This window comes from Solenopsis invicta, chromosome 9, assembly GCF_016802725.1.
Source record: "Solenopsis invicta isolate M01_SB chromosome 9, UNIL_Sinv_3.0, whole genome shotgun sequence".
In the NCBI taxonomy this organism is placed as follows: Eukaryota; Metazoa; Arthropoda; class Insecta; order Hymenoptera; family Formicidae; genus Solenopsis; species Solenopsis invicta.
Window position 1 is genome coordinate 14,891,911 of NC_052672.1, and position 22,798 is coordinate 14,914,708.

A 22,798-nucleotide genomic window follows, 5' to 3' on the forward strand; every position below is an offset into this window, starting at 1 on the left:
AAAAAATGAAAGCGAATGATAACAAAGACGACTTAGTCGATTATAGACTCACGTTCGACGTTCAAAGACGTGCCATTAAAGCGCACGAGCACCTCCATCATCGCTGTATATTAAGGATTCATGTATCCTCATTCGCGGCCGATATCAGGATTTTATGTCCTACTTGAGAAACGCACGTATTCGACGTGAAAATACCATTCAAGATCGTCTTCAGCGTCTTATAGAGAACATTTACATTCGTCATGTCAAATTCGGATGCGTTTGAAATCACTAAAATCGAGAAATAATCACGGACGATCCGGAGGTTAATCCTCGTTACCGCGATAATAATGACCCAAGTTTCTCGCTGTCATCGCGACTCGAGAGACGACCGCGTTGCGGCTCGAGCTGAGAACTTTATAGCTGGGAAAACGAGGAAAACGGAACGAGATTTTCTCGGTGAATAGCTCCGGACGAACGAAAGCCGGTATTATTTGCGCCACTATCGAGATTCATGCAGAATAAAATAGCGGTAAAAATGTTTCGGACCGTTTCAATAAGAATTACGAGGATGGCCAGCGTGTGACAGCACACAGTTATAAAACCGAGAAACTCGGTAAATTAAAGTGCTGAGAAGAAGAAGAAGAAGAAGAAAAAGAAAAAGCGGAGAACGAGAAAAAAGGAAGGAAAGAAAAAGTCATTTAAAGAGGGAGAAAGTACAGTACGGTAAAATTGATTTGCTGCTCTGGGACTAAATCTCCTCAGGAAGCTGTATGTAATATATAAGTGCGTATGTACACGTGATCAAATTCACTATATATAAAACAAAAACTAAAAATTTTAATAAGTAAATAAATACAATTAAAATCGAGAAAAAAACCAACAATGGTCACAACGGATTATAGTGCTCCAACAATATTTCATATATGATTTTATATACATCTTGTAAGTTCTTCGAACTACGCGCGATTGATTGTCAATTTAATATTGTGATATTACTATTCTGATTCAATTTAAGAGCTGCGCTTCAAGATCGAGAACGGCGCGCAATTCGAAGAAATAGAAAATGTACATAAAGTCACATATGAAATATTATTTGAACATTAACATCCACTACGATCGATCCTGGACTTTTTTCGATTTTAATTGTATTGTACACTTCACGGTCTTACATATTATTAATTATTGTATATAAATAAAAATAAAATTTAAATAAAACCTATGACACAAAGATGTTAAAAAAAAGAAAATATTGGAAACATTGTGATCTTTAATTTTTAAATTAAGAATAACCAAGATATTTAATCTTAATATTAAAAATTTGCGAAGAATTGTCATCTTCTTTAAATTTTCGTTTAAGAAACTAATTCCTTTAAATCTGTCTAAACTTAACACAGTAAAGATTTTTTTTTAGGGCCAAAGTTCCGGGATAATTCGTAGACAGATCATTTTCAAGCGTCCGCGTTTCACCATGACAAATTAAACTTGTGGATTTAAATTGAATATAAAGATAAGAAGACAAAGGAGGAAGAGCGATATACTTAGCCGACAATGTAATTACGTTTCCATCCCCATTGCTTTGTATTGCATTCTATCCGCAGTGTCATTGTTATTATGTTCTATTGCGGAGTGTTCGCGTGCAAATAATAATTATCTCGGGTCGGTCTAAGCACGAGCCAACGCGGAGACAACGACGCACGATAGTGTGTCTAGGGATTATTTATTATCACGCCGGCGTGTATCTGCCAGGATGGGAAAGGTACGGTTTGCAAATAATACGAAAAATCGATCTCGTCATTGCCGCAGGTATAATGGCACGTTGAAGATCCCATCTTCCCTACAGATTGTGCCGACGACGTTCTTTACTGTTACGTCCTTTCCCGGCCGGATACAGACGGAGGATGCTTTTGTCCGTAGAGACGCAAAAAAAAAAGAAAAAGATAAGAGATCTTACCGTAGCGATATATACGAAAGAACGTTGTCGCGAGGCACGTCGGAAATGTACGACCCCCTGGATGGCTTTTAGTCGGATATACTTCTATAGAATAAAAACTTTTGTCGTTGCATTTGTCGATGAGAGCATTCTCTTTCAGGTACACCACCGCCTCCCACCTTTCCTCTCCCACGTCCCTTTCAATTCTTCCTAATGTCGCCTTTACTATTTTAATTTTCCGCCTCAAAATTTATATAGCAAGAACGATTCTCTCTGCCTTTGCGAGCGAATTCTGCGTGCGCTATCATTTTTATTTGCAATCGTAAAGATAGAATTGCGGGCGTACCTCGCTTGTTTAGCTGGTCCTCCACTACGACGGCGGATATCATAAAAACATTCCCCACGCTTCCGCCGACGGCAAGGGAGGCCAATAGCAAAAGTCGGGCCACTCTGGACCAGGCCGACGATAAGGTCACTGGCGAAATGTCGTCGCTAGTCATATTGCCAGTAATCTCCTTGCTTTCCAGACCGATGATATTAGCCATGGTGCTTGTCGCACCGTTGTAGATCACCGTCGTATTCATTCTGAAACTGAGAAAAAAATAACTCGTTAATCGTACAGTTTTACACTGCAGTAAAGCGATATCGAATAAACGCGTTGGTCAACGCTACTTCACATCATTGAACTCAGAGCAGTTACAACAATTGTAACTGAAGAATCTACGAACATTTTCAAATACAAACAACAACTGCAATTTGTGTGGCTGGACCTACATGTTTAACTAGATATTTCACTCGGGAGTATCTCACGGATGATTAGTGGCAAAGGCAACAAAGTTTAACTCCGATGAGCAACACATCCCTTCCGTCTTTCACCAATTTAAAGGACGGTTCATGGTGGTCTGCAAGTCTGGAACACGGAGGAAACGAGGCTGAAGCTATTCGATATCACGCTATTACACGGAGAGAGGCCCTTTGAAGATTAGGGCCGACAAGACCATACCGACCACCCTAATTGTGAATTATCGATCAGACTACGGTGTGGGGATAGTCACCTGTTCCGACCGTGGTCCATGTTAGGTTTCCACAATATCCTCGTTGTCGCTAACAACATCTGCGCAATATCATGGTAATTAGCAAATATAAGTGTCGTGGCACGCAGTCAGATAACAGCTGACGCCATACGAAACGTTGAAAAAACACGTTCTAAAATTTAAGGACGTATAATACATGTACTTCACCTAAACTGTCCTTTATCTTCGAGAAAAAGTTACATGGACATGTTCGCTTGCATGAATAAAGTGGAGAAAGTGCAATGCCTCTGCTTTTAATTTCAGAGGAATACATTTCGAAAAATATGAAGAAAGATACTAAATTTTATAACGCTAACCCTGATTGCTCAAAAAAAGTTTTCAATCTTTTAATTTTCAAAATATGAAATTTATCTGTTTTATATATAAACTTTTGAATTTTTCTTTCCGATATTGAGCATGTAAGTGACAAAAGCATTGATTACGCGTGTTTTTTAATTTATATAATTATGTCTTGACATTTTACTTTATATTAACATTAATATTAATTATACTATTAATCCATCTACGAAGCTTATCTACTTCGCCATACTACACGTGAATGAAAGTGTCTTGGCTGTGACCATAGCGTTTCCAAAGTGGTTCTTAAATTTTCATCAGCAAATGAAGCCTCGGGCGGCCATTTAAATGTTTAACACGACCTATTCCGTCGGGCGGCGGACGCGAAGAAATTGATCGCGAAAATTGCGTTTAATAATAAAGCTGTATCATCACTCTTTCTTCCGATCGACGAATCCTCGTTCCTTACTTATAGAAATATTTTCACTTGTTGCATTAGGGCTTGAAATGGCGAGCCCCTCGAGCCAATAATCTCATCAATCCCGTTACGTGACCTTTCACGCACATCGATGTCGAATCAATTTCCCCGTGGACGTCGTCGCGGTATCTTTTCCTAATTGAAAAACGACTTCTGCGAGTGAGCGAGACGCCATTCGCGCCATGGAAAAAGCGGTAGCTCCTCGCAAATTCTCACTTTCGTCTTTGCGAAAGAGGATCAGCTGGAATGATCGATGTTCGCTGTATACGAGATGTCCCAAAACTCGATCTCGTTTCTCACCGTAGGGTCTTCTTGGATGAATTTAAAGATCAATTTATATAGATCAAATATATAGATAAAATTGAATTAATCACTATTTTTTCATTAATTGTTCATTTTTATTTTCGACATATATATGTTCGATGTTAAACATATCTTGACATCGATGCCCGTTAAAACAAAAATCAATTGGAATTATATAAATATACTAAATTTTTGCTATTTACTACGTAATTTGTGGGAATTGGTTCACTTCTAATTACTCGTAATTCAAAAGATACAGAGATAAAAAATCCAGAGCCGAATAATAGTTTTTGAGACACCCTGTACACGGAACTTGTGCGTCTTACGGATTCGGGGGTACGACTCTTACGTCCGCTTTAAGCGGCTTTTAAATTGTAGATCTATTTCGAGAGGTGTCTCCGACTGTCTGACTACTCGACGAGACGTATAGATTACAATCTCATTGCGACACCTTGCGAAAGTGGATCTCATTCGCGATGCAAAAAGATGCAAACGGTCCCATCGGCGGAAGAGAGCATCTCACGTTTCACGAGTCTCCTCCAATCCCGTTCGAATGTATGCGTAAAAAACGAGTTACACGTTCGCCCTCTCGAACCTAGAGCGCATCCCGACGAAAGCGCAACGATGGGTGTGCTTATAACGGGATGTTGACGAAGAACCACCGGGATCCATCGACGTGGATCCTGAATGAGCTAGATTACAAGAAGATGTGATTGTGTCTGCGCGACTAGGAGAGAAAAAAAGGGGAGGATTGGCTCAGAAATCTGGGATGTTAACGGACATACGAATGCAATCTTTTGAATTATTCCGACTGTACGACGGAATCTACTCTCCCGCTTTACAATTGAAATCTCCACACAAATCTCCATACACGAGGATCCAGAAAATTCGGCTATTGCCGCGTCTCCCAGGCGGATTGTCGCTTTATCTATTTGGAGATGCGCACGACGGAAGGAGAGAGAGAAAGGGAGAGCCAAGTCTAGTCCGAGCTCTCGAGTAGACGCGACATTGTCCTCTCGTCACGTCTTGCGCTCGGAAATTTCATATTTCCATTCATACAGACGACGGAGGCGCGAAGAGTCGTCTTACATACGACTCGACCCGTGAACACAGACGGCAGGAAACCCGCGAGATCTACTGTAACACCAACTCCACGCGCTGATATCGGATTTCGGTGAGATCGATGATAGCACCGGGGATACAGTTAACCCCGCGCCAAGTCTAGTCCACGTCCGTTTCTCGTGCTCGTATCCGACGGACGGGGATAAAGCGAGGTGTTTAATTGCGACGATAGCGCTCGCGCATTTAATTGCCACCTCGCTACTTGCCCCCCCTTCCCCCTCACCCACTCACCTACCCCCTTTCGATCGCTCGCGCCCGCTACGGCGAAAGTCGCTAAAATTTTTACGGCCCCAACATACGCGAGAGCTTGCGACCCTCCCGCGAAAGAAACGTATGACGATCTTCCGGGACGACCGTTCCGGTCGGCGCGCATTTCGACTTTTTTACGACTCATTAAAGCGGCCAAAATCGAAATTACGCTGTCGCGATATATACCATGTTTTATTGACGATAAAGCCGGCGAGGAGTAATTAGGTTCGTATCAAGTTTGCAAACTGCTTCATTTTAAGACTTTCGGAACTCCGCGCACCCGCGTGAGCGCGAGTGCCATCGATGCTCGAGGAGTGGCGCCGTTAATTTGCATGAAAGTAATCCGCAAATGAATATTCACCCGGCATATCATTAAGACCGTGAAAGGGGACGCGGGCCGGCCAGAGTTAAGAGTTAATGTTCACGCGTCCGTAACGATCAAAACATGTTCATTCCGTATTTATATATGTAAACCGTCGAAACTCACAGAACAAAATAAACATGAGCCTTCCTGCCAATTTAACACAAGCATACGATTTCGCCTTACTTTTGAATCCTGAGCGCTTTCTCCATCCGAATCTAAATAATTAATAAACTATCGCGAAGGAGCGTATTGAACGTAAAAGCGAATGATAATTTTTAACGTTAAACGATCCGTGTAATTACACGCCATTACCTTCATACGACTTATCCATAGTTATGGATTGGATATATAACGCTATAACTCTTTTAATCCAGCGGGAAAGACGTTGTAAAGTAGATTCTTGAGCCATCGCGCTCCGATCGGCCGCGTATAAACCGTCGATGGACGATTACAGGGCGGAAAATAAAATTTCACCGGGAAACGTACGTGCCGGTGTGATAAAGGCGACAACAAATTTCGCGGATGGCGGAGTTACGCGATTACGTGACGCGTCGGCCGGGAAGGTTACGAGAAAGTTTCTGGAGTGTAAAGTGGGCTTAAGGCAGCCGCGGGATAAGAAGTCACCGAGGCGAGGCTTTATGAGGAAGAGAGGGTTATAGAAAGAGAGACGGCGTGGTCGTGAGAATGTACACAGCTAAGCAAAAAATTCCTCTAGAAAAGTGCTCGAAACGGCCCGGAAGTTTCATGGACGATACCCGAACCCTTAACATCCGGGTCACGTACACCGGCATCTTTTAATAAATAATGCATCGTCGATATTTGGTGCGAGATGCTATAATTTCTCACGACTACATTTTTGGCATGCTTTCGCGAGAAACAGAACGAACGGAATTAATAGAAACGTGAAAATCATGACGATTTACAATACACTCTTAGTCTAAAAACATAGCAATTCTGCCCTTTATTATTTTTCAATGAAAATATATAATTAATAATCATTTTTTAATTATTAATTATTTTGCTACCTATCAATACAATTTTATTTCTATATTTTTTACCTAAATTATTTACTATGTAAATGTTTAGTTCAAAGGAAATTATATATTTGAAATTTTATGTATCGTTTCTCCCCGTTTCTTCTTCACACACGCTTATCTCTTAATGTGGAAAAAATGAGTAATTAAAAATAAAATCATTTATCTATTATGATTTAAATTGCTACCTGCGCTGTGATAATTACGTTACCCGAATCTTGATATTATGGAAGACCAACAGAGGAGAGAACGGCGCGCGGCGACGAGACTGCGTAACACGATCTTGAGCCGAAAGAAATTTTTGTTAGCTCCTTTTTGCGCGCAAAAAACCTGAATCCCAAAAGCACGCACCCACCATGCAGGTAGATCCCTCCATAATCTCGACCTCTTTATCTTTTTACCCGCCCTCTGTAGTATCGTCTTGCCTAATGGATTTTAAATCGTGTGAAACACAACATCGCACCGATTACTATTTCTGTCCGGGACAGAAATGACTTTTTAGTTAGCCATTACTGCGTACGTACCATTACGCGCGACCGCTGCAAATCGTCTTGAATGGTCTACGAACCGGTATTCCGCATATTTTTTTTTTTTTAGCGCCTTATTTATCGCATAACTTTCTGACGACGGTGTCGCTCGTAAATCGAGAACTTCGGTGTCGCATTTAAAGTTCTTGCTTTTTGCCCGCGAGATCCTCGATAATACGTCACGCGCTTACTACGGTGTAGGCGCCACGCACCGGCAATTATGCATCGGTAGAAGAACAATTATAAATTATAAGTCAAGATTAATGATATCAACGTATATATCAGACTTGCCGCCGTGTCGTCTCAACCCTCTTAATGAAAATTTAGTACGATATTATTTTTCTCTGCTAACATCAAATATCTCCGTAGCCAAGTCTCAGATTTAAAGCCTAAAGCGAAATCTACTTGAAGGGGAAGCTAATGCAAATCTTGAAGATTTAGAAGAAAAATAAAGTTTCTCGCGTATTTGCATTCCTGATGCTTAATTCGTAGAAAGTTCTTTTACGTAAAAACGAGAGATACGTATCTCTGGAAATACTCTAGATTAAGAAATCTGATTAATGAAATTATAGGAAACATGAGAAAGAGAGAGACAGAAAAAGAAACCCTACGTATCTCACATTCCACATAGTTATTGTGGTATAACAATTTAAATTTTTTGTAACGGGAAAAATCGTCTTTCACACACGTTCCTGATATATCAGATTGCGTACACTTTTTTTTAAAGCGAACAACGCACATTTATGTATCGCTGTACGCGCTGGGTTGCACACAGTATCCAAGTATTTAATGTACGTAGCATTATATTTCTGTTTAATAATAAAATCGATTAAACTGTCATTGACGCAAGACGTTTAATACCTTCCACCACAGGAAATTTCCGCGCGCTTCCTACTTGCTTTATTTATTCCCTTAAACAATACACCGCGCTCGACGAAAGAATCCATTAAATGGCCGTAAAGCACAGTATAGATCCCACCTGGCCCCGATCTTTTGTGACCGAGCACAATCGGTCGGCAATTTCGAAATATTAATAGAGGAACTGATGCCGCGAATACAAGTACACGGATCTCTTTATTGCACGTCCCCCCCTCCCCAAAAAAAGACACCCACGCGAGGAAGAAAAACAAGATTGGTACTGCAGCATTGTAGTATATCGTATCGCAATATTGCTAAGAGAATTAAAATGGAGAATCTCAATGGGAGCCTCTTTATTCCGCGCTCTAAAGCAAACGCGCGTTCATAATATCGCCAATATATATTACGAGCATAATATCGCGAGCAACGGCCTGTGTCACAGTCGAACAATACCGAATCGAGATATGCGTACGATCTGTCGGAACGACGGATTTTTCATTACGGGCGTTCCCCCCTGGTTTTTTAATTAATACGATTCGAGGCAGGAATGCGACGGGGCGCGGCGAGACTTTGTCCACGTGAGCGCGAGCGCGAGCGCGCGATCTGCATAGAATTCCGCCCTTTAAAATCTGCATCGTTAATTTCCGTCAGAACATCTGACGCGTACAAAAATGTGCCACGTGCATATGACAAGCGTCTAACTCGATCCTTTATCCGTCCGGGATAACGGCGCGGCGCGGCGTGGCGCGACGCGACGCGACGCGACGCGACGCGCGGATTTAACTCGTCGAGCTGGCGGCGCGAGCGCGCGGGCGATCGGCGGAACGACGGCGAGAATTCCGCCCGCTATTTGTTAACATCTTTTCGAGATTAAATTTTAATCCCACACGGCGAATTGGCTTAAGTGAAATCTCCTTAGTGTGTAGCGCCGCTACGGAACTGGATTTAAATCGTTTCACGCTACGCTGCCAGATTAGGTTGCTCCCGGGAGCACAGCTGGAATTGATATTTTCAGTGCCGTGACCGTCGCCCGAGGGAAACTATTAAGTGCACGCTCGTTTCCTTCAAGTGCGTATGCATTCGCAACATAGATAAGTATATCGTCTATATACCCGCATTCGTTTCCTTTCTCTTCGCTGCCATCCCTGTTGTTCGAGATGCCATCACGAAAAGTCGTAGCGTACAATTACACAGTTTCTGAAAAAATTTCTAGACATAAAAAATTTGAGTAAGAAATAAGGAACTCTCTTTACATTTCTCTCGACGAATACAAGAGGCTTAATTTCTACCATTAAATCAACTGTTAATGACAGATTCGTTAAGAAACTTAGCGTCAACTTTCCCGGCTTTGCAATTAGGCCTTCCATCAAATTTTCCGCGTTAATTAAACATCGAATTCAAATTTCCAATCAAGTCGAAGGCTCCGACTCGAGGAATCAATCGTTAATTCTAAACTTGGCAGAATTAAATACAAGTATTTCTCCCTTCGAAATTATTTTGTAAGAAAAACTGCAGGAAAATATAACAGATATATCGCGAGTAACAAGTGTAATTTACGTTAATTAAAAAATAAAGTTTAAAATGTTTTAATATTTAATATAAATCACGAGTTTAGATAAAACGTAGATGCACTTTGTATGATATATTGCGAAACGTAATGTGTTAATAGAGACATCCCGCAACCTGGGTTCTAATTGCATAAATAATTAAAAAGTAATTCCTTTAGCGAGAAATCACATAGAACGCGCAATCAGCAGTCAACGCCCGTAATGTTCGCTACAATATTCACGAATACAAAGTGCACTTAGCAGAGCTGATGTAACTCGTGATGCATTTACGAGCGGAGCGTGAGGCTCAAAGAGTCGAGTTACAGAAATGCATTTAACCAGAAACATAAGGGAAGGGTGAGACTCAAATCGTAACGTTTTACACGACAATTTCAGGATTAGGTAGCACCTTGGGGTTTTAGAGTTGGTTCGAGAATGGCGGCGGTTTCGCCTCGCAATGGTCCACGTCCGACCTCGTCGCGTCCGACGATAAAAGAGGAGAAGGCCACCGTTTATTACGTCTCCCCCGTCAGTCATTATCCTCGCAACTCCTCCACGATATTGCGCCGGAACAGAACGACGCGATGGTGCCCGGAACGGCGCGACGGCGGCGTTATCCGTGAATGCGGAGTAATCAGCGGCCGTTTGCGCGCGGCATAATTGCCGGCCGCGACTATTACGTGTCTCTGTACACGCGGCCCCCTGAAAACTTGCAGAATGCATTTCTGAATGAATTTCTGAATGCGAAATTGTCCGGGTCCGGCGAGCCCGTCGACGACGGCCGGGCGATTCTCTCCGCGGGAAATTTCGCGAACTCTGCCACTCGTCGCCCCGTTCATCCGTCTGTCTCGTCTCGCCTCGCCTCGCCTCGCCTCGCGTATAAATTCGCAACAAGCGCAACCGTCGGAAGAAAACGCGCGAGACGTCACGCGCGAAAGCGCTCTCTTATTTTTATCTACCGTGAAGATCATTTACGGGACCTCGAAGAATTCCAAGGAAACTGTGCGCGCGTCTTCTTGCTAGCGGAAATATTGTCTGCCGGGTCACTCTGTGATCTGAAGCGGTCCACCGTCCGGTCTTTGTGTCCGAGGGCGCTTCAAAGTGTAAAATTAAAGTGAATTCTTTGCTGTCTTCTCTAGCTTGGAACAAAGAAACAATTTTCGCACCCTGCCTCCGGCTTTCCTTTACGACGCTCAAGCGCCTCTCTCACGAGAGTCCCGTGTGTCGTCAGACGAGCTACTGAAATATTACGACACAATATCGATCATGTGCGCCGCGCCGTACGCCACGATAAAGGAAAAACATTTTTCGAGAATTTCGCGTATAAACCGTGGCGTATCCTATTTAATAGTTGCGTCAATTTGACTTACTTTCTATCGATGAATAATTGTCTGTCGACGACAGTAGGCGTTGATGGCGTAACAAAATAGAAAGTATGATTTCGTAAAAAAAAGAAACGAACGGTTTTAAAACGAAAGTTTACGCTTGTGCAATTCATTCAAATTTCCATACGGCCATTTTTTTTATTAAGCAACCGCGCGTATCCTAGTATTAATTCAATCATTTATTTGTTTCATTGTTAATAAAATTTATTTTATTATTACTAAAACATATATATGAATAGAGTTTATAAAATTTTCACGAAAACTGCTCTGCCTGTGCGTGTGTACGCGCGCGCGCGCGCACGACTATTATACTTGAGCGATATTAATCCTCTTATTTTTAAACTCTCTTCCTATTAAAGGACACGGAAGTTCTTTCTAAACTTAAGGTCAATTCTTATCAGCCGGGAATAAGAAACCCACTTTTTTAATGAACCTGTTAGATATTACTGCTACGTTGTTACGTTATTACGTTATTAATCCCGTTCGAAACACGATGACGTGGTTCTTATAAAAATCTTATTTTACATTTTATCGTCGTCCAAAGTTGAAAGCGATTTTCCCTCTATCGGGAGCTGGTTAAGGATCAAAGCACGTCCCCAATATTGAGTTCATTTTCCGAGACTATAAAGGCAAGCAGCATATCGATCTCTAGACTCCGTGACACATGCTATTTATCAATTTTACATTTTTTTTTAACCTTCGCTACAGTACGGCATCCTATACTCTCTTTTCCGTGAATGCAATTAAGTAACGCATATGCATGCCATACATCACCGTGTGTATAACTGCGCACCGATATGTATCATACGGTAGCATTTTCATCGAGCGTCATGACTGTACCTCCCGGTCATTAATTAAACATGCTCCTCCGATCGCCGTTCATCTACTCTCGAAATTAATTTCGTCCGTCGATCTTTCTCGTAGACCCATCTGGGGAAACTCGCTCTTGTTTGTACGCCACTTCTATCCGTGATTCCATTCGTCCGTTATAAAACGCTGTGTACTCAGTGCTCGACTCCGCTACAGAGCAAGCAAAGAAGCAATTCAGAAAGTAAGTAACATTTGAATTCGGATTTTACGGGGGAATATCGTGACTCTCTCTTTCTCTCTCTCTCTCTCTCTCTCTCTCTCTCTCTCTCTCTCTCTCTCTCTCTCTCTCTGTGGAATGATCGCGTTCGCCGCGTCGCGTCGATCGCTGCGTCGTCGCAGAAACCGTCGGAGAAATTGTTCGAATCATCACGCATTTGACGCATATAATTACGAAATACCAGGCATGCATTTGCATAAGCTGCAAATTGGACATGGAAATTGCATGGTGTTTAGTCAACCGTTCATGTATTCAATCGCGCCGCGCCGGCTGCTGGCAGCAGAGCGTCGGCATTCGTTTATAAGCCAACCAACGTCGGTCAACAATCATTCCCGAAAGTTCAAACACGTGTGTAACGCTTCCGATGAGCGTTTGTAAAATTTATTTTCCCCCGGAACCCGCACGACGACGCACGCCGCGCCGCGCCGTGCCGCGCCGCGCCATCCAACAGGCACCTCTCATTAAACGCAACCCACATGCCGTCGAATATGCATATGCGCCGCATCAGACACACATCGCTGCGCCGCGCGGCTCGTAATTAGAGAAAATTAAATCTACGTATCTAGCTCCCGAAACTCTCTTGTATAAACCACGTCTTTTTTGGTCGGAACCAATTTTCGCCACGCGCAGATTGCGCGTCTGCCGAGCGTCTGCGTTTCTCTCGTCGCACCCACCATCACCACCACGCGTGCTCTCCCCCATTCTTTATCGGCCGGGCTTCATGAAGCTTTAATATTTTTTACGCCCCGCGCGCGTCTGTGTCAAAGGATATTTCACTGTAGTCGCTGGCAAATATTTATTGCGTATCCGCTTTTGCGCGGGGATAATTTCATAATGCATTACTCGTTGGGGCTGCCGTGAAGCTCTTTGATGCGAGGCCGAAAGTAGGAGGAAATCCACTTGAAAAACTTTATACTTCGCTCCGTCGGCATCCGAAACTTGAGAAATCCTTCAGACAGCTCGCGGAAAACTCGAGAGGCGGCGAGAGAGGGCCGGCGTTGCATCGCGATCGATATCGCGATTCAGCGCGCTCCCGCAGAGAAGTCCAGGTTGACGCCTAACTTCGTTTGCACAGATGAAGACAGTCAAAGCATCCGTCTCGAGATAAGACGGAAACGAAGTTTACTTCTTTCACGCCTGAAGCCTCTTTTAAGTGTCCGGACGCGATCGCGGAAAAATGATCTGTTTCGTTCTCGCTCCGTAATATCGAAGACGGGAGCATTATTAGAAACCTCTTGGCAATCTCGGAGATTAATCGGACGTCATTAAAAAATTCTCATTCTTCTATAAATATCTCAAATTATATCCAGACGCGAAATAATAATACACAAGTATTTACTGGCCTCGAGAAAGAGAGAGAGAGAGAGAGAGAGAGAGAGAGAGCTGCGTCGTTACATAATCTCGTTAAGAAATTATTGTCTCGATCTCGTTACGGCATCTACTAATGAATTTTGTTCCGCTTTAATTCCCGTGTTCCTTAATTCGCGTACAGGGATCGCTATCTGATCTTAATGGCGTGTCGATCGAATTTAGTAGTTACACAAATATGCGCCGCGCGCTCAAATGCTTATACTTTCTCTTCTGTCTCCTCTTACAGAGTCTTCCCCCTCGCAAGAATGAAGAATACAGAATATATGATTGCTATAAAACGTGTTTCACGCAGCAGGCGGTTCTATCGAGTAAGGTCTTATTTACGGTGTCATCGAACGATTTTTTTTGGAGATAAATGATTACAGCACGATAAAGGAGGTAATAATTTTTATCGATTTCTATCCCACTCGTTTCGATCGTCCACGTCACGTGTAATATCTCTCTATGTTATTTATTAACGTTCCAGAATAAATTATAGATATACATTTTCAAGATAACCTGTTACTATCAACATTAATTTACGAAGATATAAAGTTTATACGCGTTTGTGGTCGGAAATAAATTTTTTTTTCCAACGTCAGATACAAAATCGCTATCTCGGCGAATTTAATCCAAAAAAAATTTGGAATATTAGCTTTACTTATCTCCAGCCTACCAGTCGACGTGCTATCTCCTGAGGAATCATCCGAAGAAATTAAATTTGTGTAAAAAAGAAATTAACTTATTTAAATGTATGCAAAACACGACATTGACTACGTCATAGATTAAAAATATAAAAGTATAAAAATGTCTTTTATCCTCCTCTTATTTCCTTATCTCTTATTAACCGCGAGGTGGATGTACAAAGGAAGGAGCGCGAAGAGAGAGAGAGAGAGAGAGAGAGAGAGAGAGAGAAAGAGAAATAAAGTTAAAGAGATATCGCTATTGTTTGACACATATTTGGCGTACTTGAAGCAGTAATTACACGATGTAATTACAGTGTATTGCATTTTGAATGCGGTTACGGACCGAGCTCTCCGCAATCGCAATAACAGTCAATGCGAGGCGTATTTCATATTGCGTTCTCGGCGTGCGGTGGCATATAACTAGCAGCCGCACCTTGTCTAAATGAATTTGCATAGACGGTTGAACAGTCTGCGCCAAATTTGCAACTTGCTCGCTTTGATATTCGTTAGCCGTGTAGCTTTTAGGACAGGCGGCCCCAAAATTATGCGCTAACATATTCCAAAAAGAAAAGTCTCACCGAGATGGTTATACCTTATTCGACAAAATAATTCTAAACTTGCGCTTTTTCATCGACATAATTTACAACACGATTGCCTTACTATTTAATTACAAGCTGCAACTGTGTATCGATCATAGTATAAGGATACGGTATACCCATTTAGCTTCAAATGACGTGCCCGCCGTAATTAGGTGTCACGTTTAAGATTATTGTGCACGATGAAGTTTCTAATTTATCAGCCTTAAATTGTTATAACGCAGTTGCACGACGAGAACACGACGCGTTAACTATCTTCATAGTTTTATTAACAAGGGACAGGGGGAGGGGGGACGGGTGGGAATGAGAGGGTGGAAGTAAAGTCCTAGCCTAGTACTAACTCTCGCACCTCACGCGAAACTCACGCCCGGGTATTAAAGCGTGTACGGGCAACACAGGGATATCCGCGAACTTCGTCTAAATTAATTTTCATAGACGGCTGAACATCTCAATTTGTGCCGAATCTGCAAGTTGCCTCCCTTGATGTTGCTAGTTCGAATAGATCGCGCCCGCGCCCGGACGGAGCGTTCTCGGGGCCCCTCAAGTTCGGCCCTTTAATAACTCACCGGCAATATTACGGCTCGTCGAGCTTCGCGACACGTCGCAGATAAATTGCATCGTTTAGCGGACACGCACCCGCACATAAACCCTTTAATCCCCGGTAAGCAATCAGGTCCGGCCGGTGCAGCCCGGTGCTCAACGATATTACAACGGTTGATCTTGCTGGCCATCGAAATTCCGCAAAGGCCAGCTAATCCGGGCTTCAAAGCGACGTTATGTTTGATAGCGCGCTTTAATGGGTTCGCGATAAGAGATGCACAACCGAGCATCGTCGCTAACGACGTCTTTTTTCGGCTCTTACCTTCCGCCCGCAACAACTTGAGAAAGAATATTTACGGCTTTCATTGTATTAGCCGCTCAATAGTAGACGGATAAAAATAGCTGCGCGATAAAAATAGCGAGCGTAAAACTATTGGTCCAAGATTCGTGACATCTTCTCTTTTATTTATTTATTTGTCACCTAAGGAATTTCACACATCCATCGCTAATTAAAAATAATCTTTTATATATAATACATTCAACAAGATGATTTTTTTTTACTTTAATTCATAGAAGGCTTTACTCTAAAGTGGGATTATATTTCCAGACTCTTATTACAATCGACGTTAAAGTCAATATTTGGAAAACATTATGCGAGATGTATTCTTATGATAGCGAGTCATAAAATTTTTATCGTCGCTGCTGAAATCGAGCGGAGGATGAATAGGCTCCGCGAAGGAATTCTGTATTAATTCGGTCGATTCCTCTCGCGAGCTCGTTTATATGCACTCGCCACACAGAGCACATTCGCGCACAGAGCCAATATCAGTACTTATTAATAAGCGTCAACTCCTCGCCTATTCGCGGTGACTCCTTTGTGCTCGAAAATGAGTTTCGGGACGAACGTCACTTCGTTTCCAACAGTGCCGAGGAGTCTGTGCCGCCTCCCATCCGCTTGGCGCACCACGCGCGCGTTTCGGTATTCTGCCTGGTGAATAATTTAAATGAAGGCGCGGGGGACAATCACGTCGCACCGTTCTGCCTCCGCAGCAAGGAAATCCGCAGCAACCGGGGGGAGATTCTGCAGTGTACGCTGAAGCCGTCGAGATCCCGATAGATCCTGCCGCGCGCGCGTCAGGCTCTTTGACAAGATTAACCCTGTTTTCCGGCCAGGTTCAATCGTATCGGGGCACCAGCTGGTACGCGGCATCCCTTCATCGCCATTCTTTTCTAAATTTAAAGATGTTATCTGCATGCCGCTCACTCAAGATACGACGCAAGCCGTCCTCGTCCTCGGAAACGGATGGAAAGCCATTTTATCGCGTTACGAAACAAAAGTTACAGTCAGTCGGCGTAAGTTTGCCTTTCCGGATAACTTTGACTCGTTTATGTGCATTGTGATAAGCTCACGTCTATCGGAACATGTGTCGGGTATTTTAACTTTGGAGTAGTCGCGTGAGTGACATGCGTTACTTCTTTTTTAATATGCATTTCTGAAATTCGCCGTAAAGCGCGTTCAACGTATCAATTTCATACTCTTGACTCGGAGGATTTAAGAATAGAACGCGTAAAAAATTTAGGGGAAATTTAGTCGGCATTATTTCGGTGAAAATATGATACGTTGAACTTTCTTTGTTTTTTTCTTAGACACAATCACTTAAAAATTGATATGTGTCGACTGACGTGTAACGATAATTTTTAATATTAATCTAAACGCTAAATTTCGGTAAAGGCAATTATATGCATTACTATTCAGTATCAGGTTTTCCTATTATGAACAACGTTAATACTTTTGCAGACACTTTTCATAATTTTTAATGAAACTTTCCGACTATCGGTTTTTTGTCCTCTCTAATAAAATGTCTTCGATTTAAAATAGCTAAGACCGGTGCGCCGTTTCTTTCGGAGGAAAATCGTTTGATCATCCTCTGGAATGCCCTCCTCCTTGTGCATCGCATCGTCGTTCAGACGTGCATTCAATGGCGTCGCGGAAATTCGTAGGTTTAGTGCCGAGACTTGCGGAAACTTGCGCACGACGTCTGAAACGGTCCCGTGATTCTCGTTATTTGACCTATGTCTGAGACGGCGTGTCTACGGTTTCTATTATAACGTCACGTTATACGGTCGATGTGGCAGGAACTTCGGGCAACCGTGCGCGTCTTTACGTTAATTACACGGAGTTTGTAGGTGTGTGTGTGTGTGTGTGTGTGTGTGTGTGTGCGTGCGTGCGTGTGTGTGTGTGTGTGTGTGTGTGTGTGTGTGTGTGTGTGTGCAACGCGCCGCGGATCCGCCGTGTTTTGGGGAAGTCGAATCTCCAAGGCGCCGTGGATCCCTCCACGCTCTCGCAGCAGGGGTGAGATACATAAATCAAATTACCTTTGATCGTCAGTATAACACGGCGCTTACCGTCGCCGCGTCTAATTTATTGCGCTAAACGGCCGCGGGCGGCAATAAAGTGCGAGAGAAAGAGCAGCACGGCGGGAAAGAGAATGCACTTTGCTACGGCGGCGCACAGCAACGTGCAGTTTAGTATGCGCGCACGAACTGGATAACAGGAGGGTAAATTTTATCCAGGACGTGCGTCGCTCGCGCTCGGAGCTCGTCCGTGTATGTTGTCGTTTTACTTTTCCGGTTTCTGAATTGGCTTTAACTTTCAGTTGGTACAGCTGCCCGGCGGTAACGCGTGAATATTCATTCGCGGAAGTATTTGATTGCGCGAGGGAAATAGCGTGTAGCGCGGCTCGTACGTGCGGACGCATTTGTAGACCGCCGCGACGCGAACGAAGTCTCAGGTGTCGAACGAGTGTTCTCCAACTTCTCGGGCGCGCGTTCTCATCTCGTCCCAGGCGGAGGAAAGACCTTATTTTTTGCCCATTTCGAGTCGCAATTAAGGGGCCTCTTTGAAGTTCCGACGATTCCGAATTCTAAATTTAAAATGAGAAACAATTTCTTCTCTCAGCGCGCGGCGACGGCGACGGCGACGGCGGCGATGGTCCGTCTCGGGAAGACGGCGAATCGCAATAAGAAACAAGTAGACCAATTTAATTCAATCCTCCTCGAGACGCGACGCTACGCGACGCGAATGGTCGTGATTGCGAGAATTAGACTACCCGGTATTAATCAGCCGTTAAATGCCACGGGGCGGCGGCGCCTCGTCCTCGTGGCGTGGCGTCCACGCTTGCACGCCGACGATTAATTAATTTTTTTTCCGTCAAATAGCCACGGCGACGATTGCGCCTGCGGGCGGCGCGCGACGCGGCTTCGATCGTCATTTTGCTCTTCGGTTAATATTTTAACTTTTCGCCACGCTTTAACCCCCCTAGGATTAAAGCGACCAAGTGTTGCCTGATTAAATGTTTACAGTTGGTGTTAATGCACCGCACCTGTTACCCCTGTGCCCTCTCCTCCCCCTATCCTCGGTATCACATTGGCTATTTTATCAGAAATTTTATTGTTTCACGGACCACGTGCTTGCCACCTGTATCCGCGGTTAAATACCGCTAGTATCGTCGGAATTTACCCCGCAACGCTAAGCAAAGCAATTTTCGCAAAATGCGCGTCTGTCCTCGCGCGACACCACCGGTGGTGGCTGTCCCAGTCGTCGCTACCGGCGACAAGTTTTAGGCACGTGATGGTTGCGCGCAATACGTTATCCCCGTTGCGGCACAGGGGAGAAAAATGCCATCGCCATCTGCCACCGAACGATTATTATTTCCCAAATAAATTAGCGAGCGTGTAGTAGTAAATCGTGCGAGCGACGCGACGCGACGCGACGCGACGCGACGCGACGCGGTGGCCGGTCGGAGATAAATTATGCTGCCGATACGAGCGTCGTAAGCGATAAACATTAACCACCGCGCCGCTACGACTTGGCTGCACTCATAAATTATCTTAATTAATTACACCGTGCCACGGCGCAGATCCGCCGGCGCATTATTTTGTAAGACGGCGGTTCGACTGCCTGACTTGCCGTTCTGCCTTTACACGTTTTCTCCGATCCTCCTCTCCTGCTCTCTCGTTCCACCTCCGTTTCCGCGACGTCTCTTTCAATACCGCCCGAGGAATTCTTCGAAAAATCCCGTCTTTAGAAACTCACATTGCAGGTAACGGTGTTTAAGACAAAGGAGGACATCGAATGTCCCCCCGTAAAGCAAATTCCACGGATTTTATCGGCCAGTTCTGGGGACATTCCGAAACCAAGTAACTTCATTTCTCCAACTGCTTTCGATATCCTTTCGATATTGAACCGAGATATACGAGCAGGTATAAAATGTCAAGAGAAAGAGAGAGAAAGAGAGAGAAAGAGAGCCCCAAAGTCTGCGGCAAGTTATTTAGATTATTTATTGAAGGTATTTAAAAAAGTTAACGCACGCGCGCGCGCACACGCATATTTAACCATTTCTATAAACGGCGTTACACGGGCAATTCGTTCTCTCGGTTTTGCATGAGCAATAGCAACAACATTCAAATTATCGCGATTTTCGGATTCAGCGCAAATATTTATCAAAGTTATCTGTTATACGCGGTTTTAACCGGCCGCTATTCATAAATATTGTTACAACCGCCACTCTCGAACACACGAATTGCCACCATTAACGATTCAACGTCGGATTCTATTTATATACGGCGCTATATCGGCGCCATTACCGTCACGGGGCTTTAATCACGGTGCTCACCCCTGATTGCGGTTTATCGGGATTTCCGATAGCGCCGCTAAGCGCAACGCGGCGTAATTGCATGGATTTCTTCGTCGCAATCTGCGCGTATTTATTCTTCTCTGGCGCGACCGATCGGAGCAGCCGCCTGGTATTGAGCCGTGCCTCTAGAAAATATGCGACATAATGCGATCAGGAATATTTAATCTTTAACCAGAAATTGAAGTCGGTGTTATCTGACTGAAATTCAATTTCGGACGCTTTAAATAAAGAAAAATATATATCACACCTTATAAATGTCCTGAAGAAAAGCCTGCTAAAAATTCTTCAATACAGAAATGTGCCATATAAATAGAAATGAATATAGAAATAAATATATATATAAATATAAATATAAATATATATATAAATATAAATATAAATATATATATATATATATATATAGGTAGTATACGTTTCATGCGAGTATTAAAATTATACATGTCTCAAAGTAATTTTAAAAAGTTATATAAATAAATATTAAAATTCTTTATTTTTATATTTTTAATATTAGAGTTTAGCTAGTGTCGAGCAGTTAAGTATAATACTTATTTAATCGCAAGGCATGTCAAAAATTTAAAATAACAATATAAGAAACTAAGTAATTCCACTTTATACTTTTATTTGTATTTATATGTGTACTCGTTATATTTATATAATGATAGTAAGAAACTTAAAAGCTTTACGTCGCAAGCCATTTCATCTCTCCACAATAGCTGCAGAAACTCTGCGGCATTCGTTACCATATTCTTAGAAAAGCAGCTTGATACTGGCAGAATTAATTGAAGATCTTCCGGGAAAACATTAGTGAAAGAGCTATTTTTTAATCTGTGTGTACTTGATTAAAAAATTTCGTCAAATAGCTGAGTGATACTTTATAGTTAAAACCTATTTTATTTCAGGACACAAATAAAGTGGGTTTTAATAAAAAAAATGTGGTTAATTTGAAAAAATATTTCGTAAAATAGCTATTGTATCAAAAGAAGCATTAATTTGGGTGTAAATGGTTGTTAACGTTTCACATTTGATAATTCTGACGCTTGTAATATTTTTCCGCAGAAAATTCTCTTCCTCTTCAATTTCCAAAGACTCGAGCCCACGTCCGCAATTTCGCGGACGTATTATATTAATTCCGGTCGGAGCACTCCGTGGCCGCCATCGACGAATTAGATTAAAGAGGCGCACGCGGCCGCTATTTATCATCTCGCGCGATAACAGAATTATTATTATCCAATTAGGACGCTACAGGAGCACCGTGGGACCTCCTCGTTGCTTTCACCGACGAAATTGTAAACAAACACGACTACGGGGGTGGCTATCGCGATTTATTCAGGCTAACAAGCCGGAGGAAAATTCGGCGACGTCGAGCTCGCTTGTACAATGCTTTATCGGCGTTTCGGTGGCTATTAATGACCGTGGATGTATCTTATCTTGCGGCAGGCATGCAAGCAGGGAAGAATGCCGCTTCTCGTCGACGGCAGCCGGTAGGTAACGATAAAGCAGGATACACACCTGGACTGTGTTGGGGGAAAAAAAAAGTGCGCGACCGGCGCGGCGACAGAAATCAATTTCCCATCGCGCCGCTTCGCTGCGAAAAATGCGCCCGCAACGTTCGGACGCGCGAAGCTTTATTAAAAAGTTAATTGCGGTAGACGGGAGATATATACCGCGATGTATTCCGCGCCGTTGGACACTTCGTAGAAACGCAGTCGATAAAACGCACACGAGCGTATCGGTTTTATGATACTTTCTCTCTCTCTCTCTCTTTCTCTCTCTCTCTGTGAAACATCGTGTTTGGAGAGCACAACTCTCTCGAGCAGACTCGACATCTTCCGTCGAAAGCAAAGACGATGCTTGCGGAATTTTCACGCAAGTAAAGTATTTATTCTGACTTCGAAAGGTCCTCCGGCTAAGCTGCTTCCCCAAACGTCATGTTTATTTTTATCTCCTGCTTGAACAAGCAGATCTTTAATATATTTTCGTTTGCCTACGACAAAAATACAAGAGGGGAATCTCCAGTTCGCCGGATACAAAATTTCTCAAAGCAATATCGCCTTATGGCATCCAGTAGTCGAAATAATAGAAAATGCAAATTGCTATCAAACCTATCTTTAAGTTAATTGGATCCCATGGAGCCGACGACCATTCGCATTATTTTTCGCTTCCTTCCGATCCTCCTATAATCAAAAAGACATCAAAGATCCGAGATAGATTGTATTCTCGATCTCAAGTAAATAATCATCGTTATTATCTCGCGTGCGCTAATCTCGCAGAAAAAAAATGTCAATATGGAAGTGAAAATTGTTTGCTTAAGGTGAAAACGCGATCCTAGGGTGACTTTGAGAGAATTTTTATCCTCTTACGGCTACTCTCATTTTCTCATGTAATTGCGTTATTGGTTTTTCTTTTATTCCGGGTTTCACATACTGACTTTTTATCTTCTCCTCCTCTTCGTAGCTTCCACGAGCTACTCGCGTTGTGAAAGCCGCGTAATGCGCGCGTGACGATCGAATCGACCGCGTTCGCGTGACCGCGTGGGAAGGACAGCCGTCGTATTTTCAGGCCCCGGAGTGCAACCCCTTCGTGCCGAGGCGTACGCTAAGTTATTCGGCCGGCACGATATTAATTAGTCCTCGTCTTGCGCAAGGAACGTCCGACCCGGCGAATCTCGCGCGCTCGCGCGTGCTCGAAATTCA

At 43.2% G+C, this 22,798-nt stretch overlaps 1 protein-coding gene across 1 annotated transcript in view; it reads right to left on the reverse strand.

The window, feature by feature from the left end:
- The window catches only part of LOC105201914 (histamine H2 receptor-like), a 168,027-nt gene that overhangs the window by 18,617 nt on the left and 126,612 nt on the right, over positions 1-22,798 (reverse strand). The window contains exon 4 of the mRNA XM_039453946.1: positions 2,259-2,503. Within this exon, the coding sequence (XP_039309880.1) occupies positions 2,259-2,503 (245 nt within the window). The remainder of the gene's footprint in view (positions 1-2,258; positions 2,504-22,798) is intronic.